The sequence below is a fragment of the Dermacentor silvarum genome, chromosome 3 (assembly GCF_013339745.2).
Source record: "Dermacentor silvarum isolate Dsil-2018 chromosome 3, BIME_Dsil_1.4, whole genome shotgun sequence".
Classification (NCBI taxonomy): Eukaryota; Metazoa; Arthropoda; class Arachnida; order Ixodida; family Ixodidae; genus Dermacentor; species Dermacentor silvarum.
In genome coordinates, this window is record NC_051156.1 from 121,600,972 (window position 1) to 121,626,568 (window position 25,597).

Here is a 25,597-nt window from a genome sequence, read left to right on the forward strand (position 1 = left end):
GTAGCTAAAACGTACGCTGTGATAAATCTATAACGAAACCCATGAATTTTGTAGTGTACTGTTTTTCATTTTTTTCTGAATTATTTTAAATTTCGTCTCACCTAATTAATTCTAATTTTTCCAGACACTTAAGTAACTCAACTTGTAACTAAACGTATGCTCTAATATAATATCTATACTGAAACCCACGAACTTCGCAGGCACTGCGTAATTTTTTTTCTATTTTTTCTCATTTATTTCCAATTTCGTCCCCGGTTGTCACAGTTAAATCATGTTAACTATACTAGACACTTGAGTAACTCAACTTCTAATTAACTTATGCTCTGATATCATATCTGTAATGAAACCTATGAATTTTAGAATGTACTTTTTTTTTCGATTTTCTTCTGATTCATTTTGAATTTCGTCCCCGGTCGTCCCAGCTAATTAATTCTAATTATTCCAGGCACATCAGTAACTCAACTTGCAACTAAGCTTATGCTCTGATAATATATCTATAACGAAACGCATGAATTTTATACTGTGCTATTCTTATTCTATTTTTCCTAATTTATTTGGCTTTCGTCTCAGCTAATAATTCTAATAATTCCAGGCACTTCAGTACCTCAACTTGTAACTAAACGTATGCTCTGATATATCTATAATGAAACCCATGAATTTCGAGCTGTGGTGTTTTTCTTTATTTTTTATGAATTTCGTCCCCGGTCGTCTCAGGAGGTGAACCAGAAGTGCTGCGCAAGAAGCAAGAGTGTCTCTCGATGTTCGTACCACTAATAAATTCGGTCTAGGTTGGTTTTCACGCATTTTCCCGGCCCGAATGACGCTGAATGAAAGGAATAGGTCATGCGAAAACTTCACGGGAGGCTAAGAAGTCAGAAACGTTATATTTGCCTCCTGTGTTCACATTTGCACAAGTTTTTTGTATAATGTATAAATTGTAACATAGCTACAATGCAGTGCTACATGAATGTGAAGCCAGTCATAAACGTGGGCATCACTCCCATCTGAATAACTAGGGATGGAGAAATTATGTTTCTCAGCAACCACTGCACCAACTTTGACGTTTCTTGCATATAATAGAAAAAGGTGGATTCTAGTGAGCATAGGAAGCGCATTTCTGAATTAGGCCTTCATTAACATCGGAGAACTTGTTGACAATTCCAAAAATGGTAAAAAGTAACCTTTAGAGTTAACAATAGTTCCTCAGCAATGAAAACATTTATCATAATTCTGTAAACTGCAAGTAATATTTCATCTGAAGTCGAAATTATCATTGATACCATGCAGAGAACTATACCACATACGTATGTGTGAATAGGGCGTTTGGAAAACTCTCCTCAAAGTTGAAGTACCATTATATAACTTGGAAATTCATATATCAGATTTGTCCACTTTGATGATCCAGGTTATGTAGAGTACAAGACGACGATATCTGTTTTTTCAGCAAAACCACGGCTTTGTAAACATCGTCGTTTTTTCAAGAGCAATTAGCACTAATGATTAAGCTGCATGCACTTCGCGATATATCGGGTGTTCAAAATTAAGCTTTTTGGTTTTCTTGAAATTAGGCACTGGAGGCACGCGAAGATCACCTATGCAAATACGTTGTGTAGCCAGGAGGAGACAAAGTGAGATGATAATTATCTTTGTGAGCAGCCGAATTAACTAAAATTGAATAATTACCTTTTTATTGACTGCATTAAGTGTGTATGTTTGTATTCAAAAGTTAGAGACAGTCGTGTTTCTAGACAGTTTCACTTGGAAGAATTCTAGCATGTCTGTGCTCCGAGTTATCTGATTCCAAATTTTAATTGTCTTTCGCATGATTACGCATGCGAGAGAGTGAGGATAGGCGCAAAGCTCCTCACTGACGTGACGCGGCTGTCGCAAGTGGCGTTTAGTCTAACAACAGGGAGGAGGCGCAGGCAAAGATGATAACTTTACCCCTTCCCCTCTCGGCTGGCAAAATCAAGATAGGACAATGCGGTGTACCGTACGCAGTACGTATGATCCTGGTAAACGCGCTAACAGGAGATAATTTTGGGCACATTTTTGTATTACTTGAGATCGCACCGGGACATCATCTTGTGAACGCGCTAACTTCACTGTCATCTCCTAGAGTGCTTCTGGAATAGCGGCGCCTCTGTACGGAAGGATAACCAAGAATATCCACGTGGAGCCCCTTCGTGCTAATAATGGCTGCTTTTCGCGGGACGAGATATTCTACCGAAGAAAAAATAGACGTGGTACTTGCAATGGCTGAGATGAATGGCAACGCTTCATTGGCAATGCGGCTGTGCGCGACTTAGAACCCACACCACTTCCTTCCAACTAGGCCTACCTTCGTAAGCGTGCTTCGGCACTTTCGCACAACAGGGTCAGTCCATCGTCAGAGGTAGACCAGGACGACAATCGTCGAAGAAGATTTTGAAATCGACGTTGTCGCGTGCGTAACGTAGATGCCAGAACACAGCATCCGACAGATTGCCAATCGCTCTGGTCGCAGCGTTGGAACAGGCGCAAATTTGTTAAGAAAGCATAAGGTCCATCCCTATCAAGTTTACCTTCAGCGGACTCACATGAGGCGGACTTTGAAAGGCTGGTTGACTTCTGCAATTGGGCCCTGATCAACATTATAGAAGAAAATTACTTCTTACACAGAATAATTCGGACACATGAAGCTCGGTTTTTCCGCAATGGCATTGTGAATATTCACAACGCGCATTATTGGTCGCAAGAAAATGCCTACTGGTTCAGGCAGTACAAGCATCAAATTCGCTGGAAGGTGAATGGGCGGTGTGTCATACTTGGTTACAGGATCATTGGACCTTACTTTTTGGAGGACAACTTGAACAGAATGATGTACACGGAAGAAATATTAGGTGTTGTCGCCGACATCGTCTCCAATCTTTCCCTGAATGACCTGCGCCAACTGCGGTTCCAGCACGACGGAGCACACCAAATTTCTCTGCCACAGCAAAGAGCTGGTTGGACAAACATTTTCCACGACAGTAGATCAGGCTTGCAGGAACGATGTTTGGCCGCCGAGATCCCCTGATCCCCCTAGATCCGCTCGACTTTTTAAATGCAAAGCATTTCTTCGCGAACATTTGCTACTTTATAATATCTATCTATCTATCTATATATATATATATATATATATATATATATATATATATATACCTATCTATCTAGCCGCCTACGACTTTGTGCTCTCATGGTCGCTTCATTAACTTGGTATGTACCAAAATTGGCATACTATGACAGGAGTATATGACGAACATAAATGGTTTTTCATGACATGAATGTCATGACATGCGTGTCATATAGGTCATGAAACAGCCACCTACGTCTTGGTGCTCTCAAGGTCGTTTCTTTAAATTGGTAGGTACCAAAATTGATATAGTATAACAGGAGGGTATGACGAACATAATGATAGATCATGACATAAATGTCATGACATGCGTGCCATCTAGGTTAAGACAGTGACCCAGCGAAAAATATTAACACTCCAAAACCGCTGAAATGGGTTCTGACGTGGGCACTAAGGGAAGAAAACACTAAAGGATGGTGGTATAAGTCATAGTCATGAGTATGACATAGCAAAAATGACAATGACCCAGCCAAACAAGACGAATGCTCAAAACCCAATGGAATGGATTTGGATGTGGTACAAAGTGAAGCAAAAGGCTCAAGTTTGATGGTAGAAATCAGTCATGAGCATGAATCAGCAAAACCGACAATGACTCAGCAAAAGATATTAACTCTCAAAAACCACTAAAATGCTTTCGGACGAGGGTACTAAGTGAAGGACACACTAAATGATGATCGTAGAAATTATAGTCATGAGTATGACTCAGCAAAAATGACCATGACTCTGCGAAAAACCCTAACACTCAAAAACCACTGAAATGGGTTCGGACGTGGGTACTAAGTGAAGGAAATACTAAAGAATACTGGTAGAATTTATAGTTATGAGCATGAATCAGCAAAAATGACAGTGACTCAGCGAAAAAATATTAACACTCAAAAACCACTGGAATGGGTTTGGATATGGAGACTAAGTGAAGGAAACACTAAAGTATGGTGGTAGAAGTCATAGTCATCAGCTTGACTCAGCAAAAATGACAATGACTCACCGAAAAAATACGAACACTCAAATACCGCTGGAATGGACTCGGACGTAGGCAATAGAGAGAGAGAGAGAGAGAGTGATAAATGAGATGCGAAAGGCAGGGAGGTTAACCGGAAGGTAAATGTCCAGTTTGCTACCCTACATTGGGGAAGGGGTAAGGGGAGACAGAAAGATAGTAAAAATGCACACTTAGAAGGGGAGATTAAAAAAAGAAAAGAAACACACACACACACACAAAGGAACTCAGCGTCACTGTCGTTCAAACAGGTCGCTTGACCGGAGGAACTTCAGTAGCGCCCTCGTCGCCATGTGCTGCGAAGACCGTATCAGCCGGCATTCTAAAATCGTCTGCTCAGAAAGCGGCCGGTCGTCGAGGCGTGCCAACTCCGATACGAGCGACTGTCTCTGGGGGCTGTAGCGGGGACAATGACACAGGATATGTTGGACTGTTTCCTCGCTGCCGTAAGTATCACAGGCATCACTGTCAGCCATTCCGATGCGACAAGCAAAAGCATTCGTAAAGGATACTCCAAGCCACAGTCGGCAGAGAGCAGTTGTCTCGATTCGAGGAAGTCCAGATGGAATGCGTAGTCGGAGGGATGGGTCCAGGCGGTGCAGTCGATTATGTTGGAAACCAGGTGTGTTCCACATGGCTCGTGTGGAATCACGCGCGATTATGCGAAGCTTTGTTGCTGCATCGGCTCTTGATAACGGGATGGGTTCCTTCACGGCATTTTCGTGAGCCCTCCTCGCAGCTTCATCGGCCTGTTCGTTGCCCATGATGTCGCAGTGGCCTAGGAGCCACTGAAAAGTGATGTCATGTCCTTTTTGTGCTAGTTGGTGACAAAGGTGCCTTATTTCCAGCACAAGTTGGTCTTGTTGTCCACGACGTAGAGCGGATAGCAGAGAATGCAGGGCGGCCTTCGAATCTGTAAATAAGCTTCATCTTCGGGGTAAGTCTTCGTGAATCATGTGAAGTGCACAGTGAAGTGCAGCGAAATCCGCCGCAGTCGACGTTGTCCGGTGAGAAGCTTGAAACTGAAGGGTCACAGCTTTTGCGGGGAAGATCACAGCCCCTGTAGATCCGTCAAGAGTTGTCGAGCCATCAGTGTAAATGTGAAAATGGTCCTTGTATGTCTCGTGCAGCATGAGGAGAGATAGTTGCTTGAGAGCTGGGGACGAGACTCCTGCTTTCGTTCGAATCCCTGGTACCGAGAGTCGAACTTGTGGACGAGCGAAACACCAAGGAGGTGATAGCAGTCTCTCGGCAGGCGTATAATCTCGAGGGAGGCAGTCACGGTACGCCGATATCGCCTGGCAAGAGGAGGCAATAAGTGAACGAAACACTCAATGATGATGGAGAAATCAGTCATGATCATTACTCAGCAAAAATGGAATTGACTCAGCGAAAAAGAATAACACTCAAAAACTAATGGAATGGGTTCGGATGTGGTACTAAGTGATGAAAAAAGGCTAAAGGTTGGTGGTCGACGTCATAGTCATGAGCATGACTAAGGCTTTCCCCTTAAGGTCTCTTAGGTGTAGCTAAAGGGACTCCGGGGAACTCATGACATGCGTGTCATGTAGGTCATGAAAGAGCCGTCTACAAGACCTTGGTGCTCTCATGGTCGTTTCGTTAACTTGGTAGGTTCCCTGCACACTGCTTCGCATAACATCGATTCCCACAGGGCGTGGGATCTGCCGTTTCTTTTTTTTTCTTTGGGGCTGCGTTCAAGACCGAGTTTACGCAGCAGAGTCGAGTGATGTCAGTGATATGAAGCACATGATAATATCTGCCTGTGGGAGCATCCGTCCAGACGTACTGCGCAGTAATGGAGTTGACGCGAGAGTGGTTTATTCTTGGCGTTGCAGGGGAAGGGAGGCATTTCAACATTTTGAGGGCATGGACATCTTGATAGGTGAAAGTTTTTCATGATATTTGAGCATGACCACACTAAACTTAAAGCGGCAGTGTGAAATATTCGTTAGGATAGCCAGAACTGTTTCTGCTGTTGATGGTGCAGTTGTTGCTCTTGATTTCAACAAAGCTGACAGTACGTGGAAATCAGCAGTCACTTTATTTGCGCAGCCCAGGCAAGGACCATTCCCGCTCGTCTAGTCACCACTAGGCACGCGCACTGCCCTCCGGCTTCTCCGCTCGCGAGATTATCTCGTCATGGCAGCTGCCGCCATCGTTACAGGCTGCGCGGTCAAGGCGTGGTCGCATGTTGCGACAGCGGTTCCGGATTCTTCTATTTTTTATTTCGCCAGCCCAGAGGCTTTGCCAACGCCTTCGCCAACGCCTTCGTCCCGTTGTCAAGACTAAACGCCGCCCGCAACAGCCGTGCCACATCAGGGAGGAACTTTGCGCCTGTCCTAACTTTCTTGCGTGCGTAACCATACGAACGACAATTAAAATTTGGAGCCGGGTGTCTCGGAGCACAGACACGCTAGAAGAATTCTTCCAATTGTTACTGTGTAGAAACACGACTGCCTCTAACATTTCAATACAAACATACCCACTGACTGTAGCGTGAATTATTAAATTTTATTTCGGCTGCTCACAGCGACAATAATCGCTGTGAGGAATAGAAGGAATGTTTTAAGCTTACTTGTTTTCGGGAACACTGTCAAACATTCTCGGCTTTAAATCAAAATTCTGCTTCCTACTGTCGCTATATTTTAACTTTTTGTATCAAATGCGACAAATTGTATTCAACTGGTCAAGTGGTTGCCTCAAAAAGGCATTTCTGTCAGTCTGGGTATTTCTGGGTATTAAATTTATATTTTAACTTTTTCTATCAAATGCGACAAATTGCATTCATTTGGTCAAGTGGTTGCCTCAAAAACGCATTTCGGAGTAATAAATTTATTTGAGTAGCGAAATTAGAGCTGACCCGAGTTAAAGCTGCCTCTTATAAGCAAGCTTTCGCTAGGGGCGAACACCAGCTTCCCTATTCAAATGCATGTAAAACGTCGAAGCGTTTCTAATCACGGCTACTTACAGCTACTTATTTTTGTGCCTAGGTTAAAGTTAGCTGGGACACCCAATGTATGCCATCGGTTGTCTGCATTGGGCGACCCGTACGTGTATTTATGCAGTGCTTGAAAGAGCTACGAAGACAACAATTGTATAGGACGCTTGCGCGTATGGCTGTTAGCCATCCCGTTTTGCCGTGCCTTTATTATAAATGTTATGTAAACAAATATTTCGCCCGTATCTCGCCTGCATCACACTTTAGTGTTGGCACGGGGTCGGTCACGCCTCGCAACGGAACTGCGCAGTCGCTGTCACTTCTGACGCCTTTCTCCAATGACGGAAGATGTGGCACCTGCATCAGCGCCCGCCACATAAACGGTTGTGCGTCTGTACCCTTGGGATCCTTTCACGTTCTGCCGTTCCGGTGAAGTAGACGTTAAAGACTGGCTGGTGGAATACGAATGCGTGAGTGCTAACAACTGACCGGATACTACCCTGATGTTGGCAAATCTTATATTCTACCTCAAAAGCACTGCGAGAGTGTTGTTCGATAACCACAAGGGCGAGCTCTGGACCCGTGTAAAGAAAACTGATAATTCTCTGGGAAGCACACAGATTGAAAGATCGCCGCGAAAACAAAATGTTCCTGTGGCACGTGCGCAGACATCTACAGAATTTAACGATCGTACATAGAATACGTGTTAGCGCAATGCCGCTAGGCCGAGGTGGTGGAGGCCGACAAGGTTGGGCATATCCTTGAAGGGATCGCCGACCTTCAACCTATTTATGTGTAAGAAATATTCTATAGTCGCCGTCACTATAGAGGAATGCCGACGCTTTGAGCAGGCTAAAAGCCGGTGCATTGGCCAGGCATTTGCCCAACTTCCTGACACGGTGGCTACTTCCTCTTGCGAAGGTCACTGTTGTATTTCAAGTTACGTACAGGGGCGTGACAGTGCGCGAAAGCAGTGATGTGCATAAAGGGAATGGTGCGGCGATGACAACTTAGCATCGAGAGCGATTGGATTAGCACAAGAAGACAACGACGATGAAGCCACGCGCACAAAATCTCACGTGCCTTCGGAACAAAATACAAAGAAGAAAGCGACCGGAGAAAATGAGCGTCCGCAGGGAGTGAGCTGTCGGACCGTGGGCCCGAGCTTCCAGACTCCGGCAGAACCTCAACTGCTGGCAGAACCTAAGCGTGCCGAACCACCTAAGCCCAATACGAGGGCTCATCTCGTGATTACTTGGAGTTTGCTCAAGGAGCGACCAGTATCTTCCGTTGACGACGACTCGGGGCTTGTCCCCTGCGCGACCGTGTGCCATAACTGTTGGTGAGCCGCGCCCCGCTCTCATTCCACTGTTCTAGTGCATTCGGAGTCTCCTGGCAACTATAGCGTTTGAATTGCACTTGCCGGTTGACTGTATTATTCGATGTCTTGCTTTAGTTAATGAGAACTGTGGTTATTACAAGGAGTTAGTGGGGAGCTTCCCTGTGTACGTTTTCTTTCCACTTTCTATATGCAAATATGCATTCTTCCTGCATTAATCAAATCAAATGCTCTCATCCTTCATTTTAGTAGAAAACATGGTAACAGATATTATTTCATGTCGCTTTCCTTAAAGGAACCATGCCAACCCCATGACAGCACAGCAGTCAGTTCTGTCCGATGAGGTGGCTAGAATGTACGCCTTGATTTTTAGGCTATGGCACTTGCCACAATTCAAGCCAGTGACTCAGGCTCGAATAAATCTCCCTTCGTCCAAGTCATTGTCTGGCAGGAGTTCGACGACATGGGCATTCACTTTGCGTGTACCGTGGTAAGCCCAAGAAAAACTTCGTGGCGTCCCCTCTGATACTATCAAGACTAGAGATGCCCTGTACGATATTGCGACCCCGCTTTGTCGAGAACCACTCAAGACCGACCGATAACATTTGACTGTCAGCGGGCCCGCCCAGTCCCTCGCCACTGCGCGGCTGACTGGTCCTCGCCGCCTCGAACGGCCTCGCCGCTGGTCTTCGCCGTGCAGACAGCAACCACTTCCGGCCTTCAACCAAGTCGTCCTTCCCCAACGTAGATGCTCCCTCACGGATGAACGGCGCCACGTGGTCATCAGTCACGCTCGCCTCCAGGCCATCAGTCACTCTCGCCTCCAGGCCATTGCCCTTCATCTCACTAAACTCATACTCGCCGCTCGTCGTCCCTTTAGCACTGAACGTGTCTCTTAGTGTGTCTTCTCAAGAGAGTGAGGCATGTGTGTGTGCAGGAAAAATTCGTAGACAACTAAGCGCATCTTATAAAATGCGATTCTATTTACCCAGCGAGACCTGTAGGAAACGTCCGTCGTACAGAAGCGCTTGGATTTCAAGCTGGTGGAAGCATTAACCGGTCGGCAGTCGAGAGAAGTAAGCGACGTTTAGAGTATAAGTGGAAAAAAAGGAGACAACAAATAGCGAAGGAAGAGTGTGTATTTGGACATAGAAAGTGGAAAGCAAACGTGCGCATAAACACAGGGAAACCACACTACACTCCTTGTAATAAACACAGTTCTCATTAACTAAAGTAATACATCGAATAATAAAGTGAGCCATTCATTGCAATTGAAATGCTATAGTTGCAAGGTAGTTATAGATGTTTTAGGGAACAGAGAAAATATTAAGGAGAAATTGGCAAAAGGCTACATTGAAAACTATGTACAAAATATGTGTGGTATATATAACAGGCATGTGGCGCAGAAAGGAAGAAGAGGACGACATGCGCCTATCGGTACGAACGGCAAGAGCCCTCGAGGCACGTGACCCGAGCTGTGATCCAGGGAGAAGCGACGCTGAGCTGGCATTATAGACGTGGCTCTGAGGCAAGAAGGTTGTGGCGTCAGCATCGCACTGGCGGCGGGAGCCAGGGAGGTTCGCTCAAGTCCGTGACGCTGGCAGTCCGGGGTGTAGCCGTCGACCTCGGCGAAGTTCGAACGAGGCTCCTTGTATCTGCTGCAGCCACTCACGGCAATGCCGTGCATTCCAGGAAGGATCCCTCTTCAGCGGCCGACCAGCGCGTACGATAGCCCCGGGACGTCTCGTCGGCACTCGAAGAAATAGCGGCGTAACCCGGAGTTAGGCCTAACCTGAGGGGCAGAGGTGCCACGTCACCGACGGAGTTCGGGACACTGGCATCCGAGACAGACGAGTTGACTGGCCTACACCAAGGCAGCAACGTTTGCGGAACACTGACCATGCGGAAGATCCGACACGCTTCTGTTTTGGGAGATACGTGCGACAACAAAAGTCGGCAAGAATGGTGCTTGCTTGCAGCATCTCAGCCAGAGGCTAGGGTTGCCTGACTTTCACGTAGAAAATGCCAAAGACTAACGTAGGCGGACATAAAGACGTGTTTAGTGATTATTAAGTAGGTTCTATCAGTGTTATCAGTTATCACTTTTATCTGCATTGTGTTTAGCCTTAGTTAGTTTTATTTTTATTTTTGCGTTTGAGTGTAATTAAATTCTGTTTGCTGTGCTGCCATGCGTCTCCCAACCCCATCTCTCTTAACACCAGCGCACTCCATAGATTGGTGACACATGACAATTGGCGAGCCTGCCAAGATACGTTCCATGATACGTTTCAGGATTATATTCCGGCCCAGTCACTGATACTCGGGAGTTGCAGAGATGGAGTGGGAACGTTTTGCGGCGATAGCTAAAGATTTAAACATGTCGAAGGTCAAGGCGATGACGTTTTTTGAGTATGCTCAACAAGAGAAAGAAAAGCAGCACGAATGAGCGTGCAAAGAGTACGAACGAGCACGCGGAGAGCACGAACGAGCGCGCGAAGAGCATGAAAGAGAAAAAGAAATTTTGGAGTAGAAGATAAAGCTAGCAGAGATGAACGCGGGCGCTCGTATGGGCACGAGTGCACCCGCATCGGCGTCATCTGACTCACATTCTTCCAGGCCAAGACAAATTTGCCCTAGGAAATTGATGGCATATTTGCATCGGTTTTAAAGGATAGCAGTCAGGCAAGGCTGGTAGAGAAGCGAGTGGGCTAACGTTTTAAGCCTGTGCTTAGTGGGCGAGGCTCTGAGTGTCATTGGTCGCATGCCAGCGGAGGAGTTGTTAGATTATGACAAGGTGAAGACAACTTTATTGCAGAGATTTATTTATTGCAGAGGGAGAAGTTTAGGTCATGTAAGCCTGATTAAGATTCATAAACAGGCAAACGGTTCGAGTGCAGTCTAAAAAATTATTTCGAGGGGTGGATACAGCCGTCGGCGACGGACAAAACGTATGAATGTGTTCGCGGCAATGTTGTGGGTGAGCAATTTCTTGCCCTGTGTAGCAACAGTTTGGCGATATTCATAAAAGAGAGAAAACTACAAACTGTGGAGCATATTGCAGAAAAAAACAGACCAGTTCGTAGAGGCATAAGGATTCAGAAATTTGGAAAAGGGTGACCAAGGTGCGCACACGACAGCAGTAGGAGAGATAAGGAACCAGGGGCAAATTAGTAGACGAAGGGGACCGCAGAGATGTTTTCTATGTAACCGTTTAGGTCATTTAGCGGTGAAGTGCCGGGTGAGAGGTAATCGTCACGCAGCACTGGTTGTTTGCCAGCTGTGCCAAAAGAAAGGGCACCGGGCGGACGAATGGAGGACTAGTTCTGTGGATACGACGGCATGTATTATGAGGTCAAGAGAAGATGGACAGAGAGAGCAGGACATGCCCGTAGGGCAAGGCGAGGTACATGGGTGCAAAACTACAGTCTTGAGAGACACGGGAGCCAATAACGTTTTAGTCTAGTACCACCGAGAAGTCTAGTGCCACCAGAAAGCATGACCGAGTACTTTAAACCAGTAATCTTGGTAGATAAGTCCGTTAAATATCTGCCAGGGGCACGGATTCAAATATCGACACCCTTTTCTACAGGACCGGTCACAGCTAGATGTGGGGAGGACCCCCTTTATGATTTGATAGTAGAAAATGTACCTGGGATGAGGAAGGCAGATGACCCAGACCCAAGTTGGAAGATGACAGCGAAGGACGTGGAAGAGACGGAACACTCAGACGCTCAAAAAGAGGAGATACAAGTGAAAGACGTAGCGGCTGCAGTACAAACACGAGCAAGCAGTAGTAGTACCAAACCTTTGACAGCATTGCAGGTTACAGACATTATTGGGGTAATTATAACCGCAGCAGAACTTAAAGAATTACACAACAAGGATGAGTCAATACGAAAATGTGAACAGAAGATAGGTGAACTGGTGCAAAGGAAAAGGAGTAGGACAGTAATGCAGTTTATAAAGAAGAATAACATATTGTGCCGGAGTTGTGTGTTTAGTTTAGGTAACGAAGTACTACAGATGATGGTCCCGAAGGAGCTGAGGGATACAGTACTGAAGATGGGGCCTGATAGTGCAATGGCAGGTTACCAAGGAATGAAGAACACGTTAGAAATGATCACAGTAAACCGTAATCTTGGCAGATAAGTCCGTTAAATATCTGCCAGGGGTCAAGATTACTGGTTCTTTTGGATCGGGGTGCAGAGTGATGTGAAACGCTATGTGAAATCATGCGGTTTATGCCAAAATACGGTGGCTAAGGGAGGTGTAGGAAAGACGCCTCTAGAACAGATGCCCATTCTTGAGCTACCATTTCACAGATTGGCCATTCATATTGTAGGGCCTATTCCTTTTCCGGTCCCATGCCCGGAAAAGGAAAGAGCTATGTGCTCACGCTGGTGGATGTAGCTGCTAGGTACCCTGATGCTGTAGCGCTGAAAACAGTGGATACCATTCAGGTTGCCGGAGCATTCTTGGAGATGTTTGCCTGGTACGGTGTACCAAGGGAAGGTTTGAGTGAGAGAAGCTCGAATTCCACATCGGAGGTTATGAAGGAGGTAAATAGACTGTTGTCCATAGATGGAAAGCTAACCACTCCATACCACCCGATGGCGAATGGTTTCGTAGAAGAGGCTTAATGGGACGTTGAATACAATGATGAGAAGGATGTGTCAGGAAAGACCAAAATACATGGACAGGTATCTGCCAGCACTCTTGTTCGCTTACGGAGAAGTGCCACAAGCTAGCTTAGAGTTTTGCCCATTTGAGATATTTTACGGGAGAGCAGTTAGATGACCAATAACCATTCTGAAAGAGCTGTGGTCTAGAGAGGAATTGGGCAATGAGGAAAAGACCACATACACGTATGTACTAGAATTCTGAACCGATTGGAGGCAATCTGCAAATGGTCCCACGTGAAGTTGGCGCAAGCGAAACAGATACAGAAGAAATATTATGACCGCAATGCAACGCACTGAAAGTTAGAACCGGGAGATAAGGTGTTGGTACTACTGGCCAGAGATAGTAATAATATGCTTATGCAATGGAAGTCACCTTTTACGGTTACCCAGGAGAAAAACGCGTTGGACAGAGATCTCAGTGCAGTGCAGTTCCACGTCAACATGTTGAAAAATATGAAGAGAGAAAGGAGATAGAAATGGGGAACAACGAGGAGAGGACTAAGGTTTGCGTGATGATCACCGAAAAGGAGGAGCACGGGGAGGTGCACACATATATCGATACGAAGACCATCGGGGTAGAGAGAGTTGGGTTGAACCAATCCCTAGCGGCAACACAAGTAGAGGAGTTGAGAGGGATGATTCACAAGTTCGAGGAAGTGTTTTCAGATCTCCCCGGGCGGGCAGAAGAAGTGCGGTGCGAGCTACAGCCAACAGAGGAACCAGTACATGTAAAGCAATATCCACTACCACTTGCAAGGCAAGAGGTGATCGAAAGTAAGATAGACGAGATGTTGAGGCAAGAAATCATAGAAAGGGCTAACTCCCCTTGTCACGCGCCAGTAGTGGTTAAGAAAGCCAACGGTTCGAATAGAGTATGCGTCGACTTCTGACGTCTGAACAACGTATTGAAAACAGACGCAGAACTAATCCCCGGGATAGACGTGGCAGTAGCAGGAGTGGCAAATAAGACATATTTCTCGAAACTGGATTTGTCTGAAGGATACTGGCAGATCCCTATGGAAGACGCATCCAAAAAAAGGCAGTTTTTGCCTGATTAAAAGGATTATTTCAATTTAAGTATTTGCCATTCAGGCTAAAGACAGCGGCGGCAGTGTTCACAAGACTGATGAGACGGTTCCTACATGGTGTGCCGCACATTTAACACTATATTGAAGACATACTGGTTGCCACTGATGCGTATCCAAGGATTATGGCGTTGCTCAGCTGGCATGTCGGTGTATGTAAGAGACGAATAATCGTAGCTGGAGACAGACGCAGCACCATACTCATCGGGCAGTGGCGAGCGCGAAAGAGCGTCGGCATCCGAATGCTTATGGCCGGACCGGTAGACAACACAGATGTCACTCCTGTAGACAAAGCGCCCAACGAGCTAGGCGACCAGAGGGGTCCTTTAACGACGACAACCAGCACAGGGCGTGGTGATCAGTCACGACGTCAAATGGACGGCCATATACGTAAGGTCGAAACTTGGTGATCGCCCAAACGATAGCAAGACATTCTTTTTCCGTGACCGAATAGTTCGTTTCCACTTTGGTGAGAGTGTGGCTGGCGAAAGAGACGACGTACTCTTTGAAGCCAGACTTACGCTGGGCAAGAATAGCGCCGAGGCCTACTCCACTAGTGTCCGTGTGGATTTATGTTGGAGCATCTGGGTCAAAGTGGCGTAAAATAGGTGGTGCTATCAAAAGATGGCGTAATGTGGCGAATGCGTCTTCGCAAGCTGTAGACCATGCCGAGCTGCCTTGGCTGTCGGCAAGCAGCTGCGTTAAGGGGGCAATTATGGACGCGAAATTACGCACGAATCGGCGAAAGTACGAACATAGGCCGATAAAGCTACGGAGTTCTTTCAGCGTATACGGCCTGGGGAACTTGGCGACGGCGCGAAGCTTTGCAGGGCCGACAACATGGCCTAAGATGGTAAGTCGGTGGGCGGCAAAGTGGCACTTGTTCAAACTAAACTGCCATCCAGCGTCTGAAAGACAAGTCAGGACGCTTGCAAGGCGGTTCAAATGGGAGGCAAAGTCCTTCGAAATGACTACGACGTCGTCCAGGTAGCACAGACACGTGTGCCATTTGAGGCCTCTAAGAATGTTGTCCATTATACGTTCGAAGGTGGCAGGCGCATTACAAAGGCCGAATGGCATCACGTTAAACTCATATAAACCGTCTGGGGTTACAAAGGCAGTCTTAGGATGGTCAGGTTCATTGATAGGGACCTGCCAGTACCCAGATCGAAGGTCCAAAGAGGAGCAGAACTCTGCTCCTTGCAAGCAATCGAGCGCGTCGTCGATTCTGGGCAGCGGATAAACATCTTTTCGTGTGATCTTGTTAAGGCGCCTATTATCAACGCAAAATCTAATGCTACCGTCCTTTTCTTTTACCAGCACAACTGGGGAAGCCCAAGGGCTGTGTGAGGGCTGTATTACGCCATGATGAAGCATGTCGTTGACTTGTTCATGAATGACACGGCGCTCAGCATGAGAAACTCGGTATGGACGCTGGCGCAGGGTTGCATGGGTGCCAGTGTCAATGCGATGAACGATGGCGGATGTGCGGCCCAAGGAAGACTGCTTATGATCGAACGACGTCCGAAAGCGGGCGAGCAGCTCCAAGAGTTGGGTACGCTGTGCAGGCGGGAGTGTGGAATCAATTGACGGGAGGAATGCCTCTAAGAAGGACGAATCGGCGGAGGTAGCAGGAGTAATGCTGTCGCCGAGAAGGCCTATCGTGTCGTCAGGCAGTTGAGTAGAGTATGTGGAACCAATATCCTCAAGCCGGCCTATACATTCACCGCGGTATATCGTGGCTGTGGAAGACAACCGATTCGTGACGTAAATGGCGCTGCAAGAGGTCTCTTACATACACCGACATGCCAGCTGAGCAACGCCGGGATCCTTGGATAGCCTCTCTTCTGGAGTATTTATCTCAGCCGTCACCACACACCACCGACCGCTCGCTTCGGCGCGCTGCTCGTCACTTTGTCATCCGCGATGGGCTTCTGTACCGCCGCAACTACCTCTCTGACGGCCGTAAATGGTTGCTAGTGTTTCCTCGCCATTTACGTTCCGACATATGTATACCTCTTTTCATGCGGATCCGCAATGCGCCCATGCCGGTGTACTAAAGACGTATGCACGCCTCCGGCTTCGATACTACTGGCGCGGAATGTACCGCTTCGTTCGGCAGTACGTCCACTCGTGCTCCAAGTGCCAACGCCGCAAGAGCCCATATAACAAGATTACAGGGTCGCTCCAACCATTGCCTTGTCCCTACCGGCCTTTCGACCGTATCGGCATTGATTTGTATGGCCCTCTACCGTACACCCCAGATGGCAACCGCTGGGTTATCGTCGCTGTTGACCATCTCACGCGCTACGCTGAAACTTCAGCGCTTCCGGCGGCCACAGCACGTGAAGTCGGCTTGTTCATCCTTCGCAACCTTGTTCTTCGACATGGTGCGCCTCGCGAGCTACTGAGTGACCGTGGTCGTTCATTCCTCTCCGAAGCTGTAGAAGCCCTCATCCGGGAATGCAACATTGTCCATAGAACTACACGCGCATATCATCCGCAAACGAATGGTATGACTGAACGCTTTAATCGTACTCTCGGCGACATGCTCGCCATGTACGTTTCCGCTAACCACACTAACTGGGACCGCATCCTTCCCTTTGTTATGTATGCTTACAATAGCGCCACTCAGTCTACCACGGGATTCCTTCCCTTCTTTCTTCTTTATGGTCGCGAACCTTCCTCGTTTATGGACACGATTCTTTTGTATCGCCCCGATGCTTGAGAATCTACTCCTCTATTCGAAGCCGCCACTTATGTCGAAGAATGTCGTCAGATTGCCCGCTCACTTACCGCGCAAGATCAGACCAGCCAGAAAGATAGTCGCGACGCAGGCTTGTGTTTTACATCATATTCACCTGGAACGCTGGTATGGCTCCGCGTTCCCTCCTCTACTCCCGGCCTCTCAACAAAGTTCAGATCAAAGTACGCCGGCCCTTACCCGGTTCTCCGACAGACATCCCCGGTCAACTACGTCATTGAGCCTATTCACCCATCTACGGACCAACGGCGTTGCGGACGCGAAACTGTTCCTATCGGCCGACTGAAGCCGCACTACGACTCACCAGTGCTACCTGTTCCATAGGTCACCAGGATGGCTCCTTTTTCGCCGGAAAGTGATTGTAGTGAGAAATACGGGCGCCAGCAGAAGAAGAAGAATAAGACTTTTGTTGTTAGTGCTTGCGCTCGCTCCGTTTGGCTGTTGCCTGTTTCGACGCATTCATAAAAACGCCGAGCGTATCTACTATTAAACGCGCACTATCAAAAGTAACTCATAAAGATTTCTACCGTTTGCCTTTCATCGATGACGCCCTCGAATGCCTTCATGGAGACCTTTGGTGCATCGACTGTCGGTCAGACAATTGCAAGATTTCAGTCGACCCCATGAACAGAGCAAAAACAGCCGTTACCCTGCTAGACGGCCTGTACGAATTAAAGGTCATGCTATTCAAAATTTGTTCTGCCCCGGCAACTTTCTTACGTGTGAACTCCAACAAGTGCCATTTCGGGCGACACCTGATTGCAATGCTCGGTCACCTTGTCAGAATCAGACCGTTGGCCGGTGTGCAACCAGACCCGAGACAAGGTGCGAGCAGTGCAACAATTCTCAGTGCCGTGTTCAGCAAAGAAGTCTGGAGTATGCTTAAAGAGCTTAGGAGCACAGTAAAGAACTCCAGGGGTGCCATGCAGGATGCGCTGAGTTTCTCGTTCGCACAAGTTTACCCGAATTTGCTCGATGGCACTCAGCGAACGGAGATAGTATGGAAAGCGCATTTAACAGCAGGCAAAAAAATTGTCCAGAAAAAGCCGTGTATGACAACATGAGCCCATCCGACGTGAGCCCACGACTCATGATGGCCGGTACAAAATGTAGTTTTAGGAATGTGTACTCCTGTGTTTAACACTGTCTACTAACAGTAACCGATACTAAGCCTCATATCTGCAACATAAAGCTACGTAAGAAAATTTTATTGATATTACGCGCGCACAGATTGATCTGACTGGGCTACGTAGGAAGAGTTCGTGCAATCGGTTGGGCTCGCTCCGGCTTCAAGCACTGTGCGTCCACCGTAACACATCATCAGTTAGGTCAGGCGGCGTCATTGGAGTACTGGGGCACCTGCAAGGACCTGACGTTCAACCCAGACCAACCAGCCTGCGAAGGCGAAGTGGTCACATCATATAGGAAGACTCAGAATGGGCGCCGGGCTGCCTTCCGGTGCAGGAGGTGCCAAAAACAGTTGTCGCTGCTACACGGTACCGCTGCACTGCACGGGCAGAAAGGCAAACAAAGTTACTTCGCCAACACGGGCCGCCTCCGCCGTCCGAACCTCCACCTCGCCAGGCGGCAAGTGATTTGGCTCACCTACTGCGTCAGCAAAAGCGTAGACGTGTGGCAGTTGGGTGGATGACCGGCGACTTGTTTCCTCTCTCAGAGCGCGCCAACGCCGACTGCAGGAACTACGCCCGTGAGGGCAGGAGGGACGAGCTAGTGCGCGACCTCCACTCGGTGGCCGCGGGAACATAGTGCAGATTGATGAGTGCTTTCTTCGCCACAAGCGAACGTAGAATCGAGGCCACCTGATGACGGGCGACAGCGTTCCACTAAGCTGCCAAATCTACAGTGACGTTGCACATCCTGGACCATGGCTCCGCGAGGCGGTTGCTAAGCCACGCAGTGACGTCATAGCTCGACAAGGTTTTGCGACAGCAGGCGCCACATTTTACGGTTAGCTAGAACCGCTTTGCTGTTAATGAAGCGTAGTTTTCTGATCCTTTGCTTGTATGAGTGCTTTCTGGCATTCCCTAGTGTTTACACGGTAAGCAAGCGGCAAACCACTTCTGCGCTTGCCGACGCTCACTTCGTCTCGAAGCCGTAGTTTATCGCGAACAACGAGCAATCTGTTGAGCGCCCTGAGGTGAAAACCAGGCGAACACCAATCTGTGCTCGAAAATAAGAGTGCAAGCACGTAGCGAGCCACGCCAGTCCAATCCAGAGGAAAGAGGGGGAGGGGGCGTTCCCTCGTGGTATAACGAGAAATGTAATAAATTACAAAATAGTCTAATACAAGTTCAGTATATATCTTGTAAACGTTAAAATGCTTATAAACCACATTGAAGTGACTAGTAATGTTGTACTAAATGCATTTATTTTATAACTTGCTTGCTGGTGCATGCACTCGGTGGAAAGGCAAGTGAAAGAAGGCACCGACCATGCACCGACGGTATGATCATGTGGACCCCAGTTTGTCGACCGTTCCTCAAGCAATCCCCGAGGGGTGATAGCCACTAAGAGTGAATTTAGATAGAGCAATGAAACTGGATGATGAATAAACATTTATTAGGCCCAAAATATATTGGTGGTGCCCACAGGTACCAGACGGGGTGGTTCCCTAGTTACGGGACCCATATGTTCCCAGCAGCTCCTGGCCCCTGTCCGTCAGTGCAAGCTGAATCGGTAGGGCGGGGCTGGATAACAAGGTCTCCCATCGCTCAAGGGGTTGGGGATTGGGGGTGTTGGCGGGAAGGGGAGGAGGGCGGGTCTTGAGTTTTGTGCACTCGGCCAAGATGAGGCGTGCCGAAGGAGAAACTTGTCTTGGTGCCATTAGTTCTTTCAGCTTAAGGCATCGCCAGAGCTCGTGAAGATACCGAGTTTCGTCGAACTCGTCGCACCCTGCATATCACCCCAGGTTGTCAAAATTATTCCGGAGTCTCCCAGTTAGGCGTACTTCATAGTCATATCGTGGTTTGGGCACGTAGAACCTCATAATTAACTTTTGTTATATACATTTGCCGATGAAACAAGTTAGTGGAGTTCCTCAGACCAAATGAAATGCGCACAAAGTCTGCACACAGATACCCTTGCACGGTGCAAACACATTTTTTACGCCTGCAGTATTTCTGCAGGAATCCACGGGAGAGAACGAGCAGACGAGCATAAGCATCGTTTATTCGCGTAACCGCTGCCAGCGAGGCCCAAGGGCTTGTTGAAGGCTGCACGGCACTTGTGTCAGTAACCTCCTGGAGCGCCGGTTATGAAATTGCTCACTCGCGCAATCAGCGATAACGACTTTTCAGATTTCAAGAGTTGAGTCTCTCGGTTAGGAACGCGATGGCACTACACGGCTTTTCTGCTGGTTTCTTGGGTGAATCTCTTCACCTTTACTTTTGTAAGCGTGATCATCTTCACACTCCTCTCTATGAGAATCAGAGGAACTCCAAAAGCCTGAAAGTCGAAATCCTTGATGGCGTCAACGGGTTTCCAGAATTTTCATAATTTCACAAATCTTTTATTGAGCATGCCCTAGGGTCTTGTATCGTGAGATTTGCGTCGATCCGTAGCGGCGCATTTTGAGCATTTATCGGTTGACTGTAATCAACGCAACTTGCGGCATTTACACTAAATGTATTGTTTATTTCATGTTACTTTATTAGTCTTGAAATAGTCTGTTTGCTATTTGCTTAGCTCAGTAACACAAGCAATAAAGTAGAAAAGAATGCGCTGCGCTAAATTATGAAAAAGAAAAATTCAGAAATAATGTCGGTGCTGATGCCATGAACATGTTTTGTAAAGAAAGCTAACAATTCAATTGTCGTTCATTGGAATTGAAAGAAATGCTTAACATGAATTCCTTAGTTATCTTGAGTTACCGAAACAGGTCGCTCATATCTAGTGGAACATACCGAAGGATAAAGCGGTTCCACAATGGGAATAAGTGGCCAGCGGGGCATTCTTATGGCTAACTAAAGCACGCACGGCGTTTTGAAATGTTGAATTAGATGCACCCATACTTTGCAGGGATCATTGATGATCCAGGCTGCTCTTCCAGTACGTCAAATCACTGCGTCCTGGTTGTCGGCTACGGTGAGGAGAGTGGGAAAAAGTACTGGATAGTGAAAAACAGGTAAGGAGCAAACGCTTTTTTTAAAGGAACTTGGCAGAAATCTTGTAGCCACTTTCCCAACGAGACAGTTCTTGTAGCGTTAACAAGATAACTAAAAAATCACGCCGGTAAAATTACACATACAGAAATTAAAGAGTGTCTTGTGTCCGTACGAAAACGCGAAAACACAGACCGCAGTTTCGTGCTTTCGGAACATCACACAAAATATCACTTCAAAGAACATCACCTCAAAAATGAAACATCACCTCAAGGACCAAAAGTACATTTTACCATGTTTCTTTTACAACGACACTGTCACTGCCACTAAATTGCTCGAAGAAGTTTTATTCCAGTTTTCGTAGTGCCCTGAAATAACTGGACGTTTCACCAGTATTACATTAAGGGCAAATGGTATGCATGCTACAGATGATACACAGACATTCTTTGAAGCATGTTTTAATGCGTAAGCATTTTTGGCGAGCTTCCCAGCCCTGTCACACGTTAGGTCGTGCGAGGCCGCGCCATGTGCTGTTGCTGCGCCGCCTCCCTCCCTCCCCTCCCACCGGGGCCATGCGCATGACGAAATACGGCGGGTTTCCACCCCGTTTTCCTCCCTCCAACGCAAGAGATAGAGCCGCGATCGTCGGCGCCGACGGCAAAAATGCGCCTACAGTGTCCATATGATTGCTATCGCAATAAACGTGGGACACAAACGGAACGATTCGTCGTCCGATACAATCGTACCATCCGGAAGCCATATCGGATGCCGAATCGTACTGTCACTCCTACTTCACGGCAGCAAGTTCAGGATGCGTTTATTACACGGGAGAAAAGAATTCAGATTTTGACGACTAAAGTTAGGGGTGCGTTCATTACGCGAGTAAATACGGTATATGCCATCCTCGCTGTCATCATGTACGCGAAATCCGGTCTCAATCCTATTCATCAACCTTTTCATTTTTAACAGGCTTTTTAACAATGCACTGCGTTAATAGTTCTGTGTAAATAATATCTGCTTGAACACCCTGTGTGCTCTGCGTGCTAATGATGATGATCGTTGGATTTTATTGGTGCAAGGGCCAGGTATGGCCAAAGAGCGCCAAAGCAGTGTTAGTGAGTTCGTAGTGGAGTGATGAAATCTGACAAGTACATGAGACGTGGCTGTATAAAATTAGTTGCTGTAAAATGCGTAAGATCTACATGTATTAAGGTTATGGCAATGAGTAATAAGGTGTACTATGACCATGAAAAATGTGCTGTGAAATAATGCTACGATACGCAAATTATCTCAGATACAAAAAAGTTGTCGCAGTTTCACCCGAAAGGCGAAGCATCAATTGCGATAGCAACTTAGTAGAGAGCTATACGGAGTAAGGATAGTAGTTTTATCCGCTGTACAAACTTGGACATGCAGCAGCACCCGCAACACACAGCACTGTTGTCGACACCGTCGGCGTTTTGCCCGCGTTCGCACAAAATGCGTGCGGCGTTGGTGACTGTTGCCGGAGCCTCTGATGTAAATAGGCACTTGGTGCCGCAGCTAAACGTCGCCTCCCTTCCCTGCCCTCCCCCCCCCCCCCACGGCCTTTCGTGCGTCAGAAGAAGGCGCGTTTGCTCTACATATATGGTGATTTTAAAGGAGGAAAGAGACGCCTACTTCTGCAGCCCTTAAGGGAGCACGGCACAGAACGCGCGTTTTTTCTCCGCCGTGCGTTCACTCCCCGTGAAAGCGCGCGTCCCTCGCGCCCTTTCACTCGCACATACAGCGTTCGGCGGCGCGCGGCGACGATTTCATCTCCATTGACGTCATACGGAACCTCACGGCGACGGCGACGGCAACGGCGACGGCGACGCCGACGGCAGAAATCTGCTTTGGAGTGTCCATATGATTGCTATCGCAATAAAAATTGCCAAGAAGCACAACTGCCTAAACAGCGCCATTGAAACACAAGGGCCTGAAGAAATGTGCTATGCAAAACTACTATCACAGAGGCATCCTCTTTCGAGGATGCGCTACGAGTTTATTGGGCTAATAATGTTTTGGAGAGGGAAAGAGAGAGATAACTTTATTCGTCAGAGTGGGGAGCTAGTTCATGGGCTCCTCTGGAAGGCCAGATAGCCGCCAGGCGATGCGACCTCTTCGGCTCGCTCCACGGCTCGGAGTTGTACGTCCGGACTGGTGGAGCTAAGCAGCACTTCCTCCCACGATGAAGGTGAGGGAGAGGCCAGGATATCGGGTGGAGGGGGATCCTCTTCGCAGTCCCAGAGGATGTGACTGAGCGTAGCTAGCTCGCCGCACAGGTGACAGTACGGACTTAATCTATCCGGGTAAATGTAAGAGTATAAGTAGGGGTTCGGATATGAGCATGTCTGTAACCTGCGCAAGGTGACCTCCTGACGCTTGTTTAGTTTACTGTGTGGTGCGGGCCTAGTGTATCGTATAAGACGGTAGTACTGGGTTATGTCGTGATATGAGTGCAGGACTTCGTTTGAGGTCTCCGGGTACGGGATGCCTACCGCTCGGCTGACGAATCCTCGAGCATGTTGGTGGGCCGCTTCGTTCCCTGGATTCCCCGCGTGAGCCGGGACCCATATCAATTCTACTGAGCGTGGTTCTCCACTGTTTTGTAGTGACTGTAGGAGCTTTAGTGTAGTGTGTCCCACTATTCCTCGCGCAAAGTTTGTTATGGTGGTTTTGGACAACATCGTTCAAGAAACCTTTGTCTGCTTTGGTGCTTTGGTCCGTTTCGGCTTCCCGGCACTCCAGGAGGACTGTGCTCTGCGTGCCATCTGTTCAACTACACCTAAAAAAATCACCGACCCTTCCACTCCATGAAGATTGTCGTATAGCGAAGCTCTGTACGGCGCTGCTTGCGGGGGGGGATGGGACGCGTCGGCGGCCACGAGCGATGGCGTTCCTAGCGCATTGGGGCGGATTGCACGCTTCGGCGTACACGGGCGACGGCGTTCCTAACGCGTTGAGAGGGATGGGATGCGTCGGCATCCACGAGCGATGGCGTTCCTGGAGGGTTCCTCACGCTTTTTCTACGACGTTCCCAGACGAGTCCTTGACCAAAGCTCCGTGTATACAGCCATCGCTAATGCGAACTTTTATTGCGATAGCAATTATATGGACACGCCAAAGAGGATTTCTGCCGTAGGTGTCGCCGTCGCCGTGAGGTTCCCTATGACATCAACGGCGATGAAATCGTCGCCGTGCTCCGGACGCTGTATGTGCGAGCGAAAGGGCGCGAGCGACGCGCGCTTTCATGGGGAGCGAACGCACGTCGGAGAGCAAACGCGCGTTCTGCTCCGTGCTACCTGAAGGGCTGCAGAATTAATCGTCTCTTTCCGCCTTTCCATACATAGAGAGCAAACGCGACCTTTTCCGTCGCGCGAAAGGCTGTGGGGGGACGGGAGGGAGGAAGGGGAGGCGACGTTTAGCTGCGGCACCAAATGCGTATTTATATAAAAACGCCGCGCGCGTTCGGTGCGAACGCGGGAAAAACGCCGATGGCGTCGACAACAGTTCTGCGCTTTGCTGGTGCTGCTGCATGTCCAAGTTTATACAGCTGATAAAAGTACTATCCTTACTCCGTATAGCTCTCTAGTAATTTGCTATCGCAATTGCTGCTTCGCCTTTCGGGTGAAACTGTGACACTTTTTTTCCTACACCGCCATTAGTTGGCGCGCCTCACTCTCTCCCCCTCTAACGCGAGTATTGGACGGCGCGACTTACGTCAACCCTCCTGCCCACAGGGGCGTCTGCGTCAGCAGGCGTTTGGTGGGCTGCGGCACCACGTACTCGAGCACACGAGGGTTGTACCCTCCCGCTTCTAACCGTGCGCGGCTTAGCCGTATACGGGGAAAACCGCGATAAGAAACAACATAACCTACAGAATCTAGTGTCGTTCGGAGATTTTCCTGTGACTGTTACCCCGCACCGCACCATGAACGAATACCGCGGTTTTATTTCTGATGACAACAAGTTGGAGCTCACTGAAGGTGAACTTCTGGAAGGATTTAAGGAAAGAAATGTTTTGACTGTAAAACGAATCAAGATGAGGCGCGATGGTAAGGAGATTCAGACAAAAGACAATTCTTACGTTTGGTTCAAATGTTCTACCCGAGACCATTGAGGCTGGGTACGTCAAAATAAGTGTCAGGTCATACGTGCCGAACCCGCTCCGATGCTTCAAGCGCCAAAGATTCGGCCACAGCTCGCAGAACTGTCGAGGCCGACTGATGTGTGCTAAGTGTAGTGCCCCCGAACACACATCTGAATCGTGTGAAAACTCTGTGGGCTGTGTGAACTGTGATGGGGAGCACGCCGAATACTCGCGGTCCTGCCCATCCTGGAGAAAAGAAAAGGAAATTGTAACTATAAAAGTGAAAGAGAATATTTCATTTAAAGAGGCATGAAGGTGGGTGACCCACCTACCCGTCTAAAGCCAGCTTTCCCGATGTGGCATGTTAGGGGGCAGCGTCACAACG

General features: G+C 47.9%; 1 protein-coding gene across 1 annotated transcript in view; it reads left to right on the forward strand.

Moving 5' to 3' along the window:
* Positions 1–25,597, forward strand: part of LOC119444730 (procathepsin L-like) — a 58,669-nt gene that overhangs the window by 15,093 nt on the left and 17,979 nt on the right. The window contains exon 5 of the mRNA XM_037709083.1: positions 21,019–21,124. Within this exon, the coding sequence (XP_037565011.1) occupies positions 21,019–21,124 (106 nt within the window). The remainder of the gene's footprint in view (positions 1–21,018; positions 21,125–25,597) is intronic.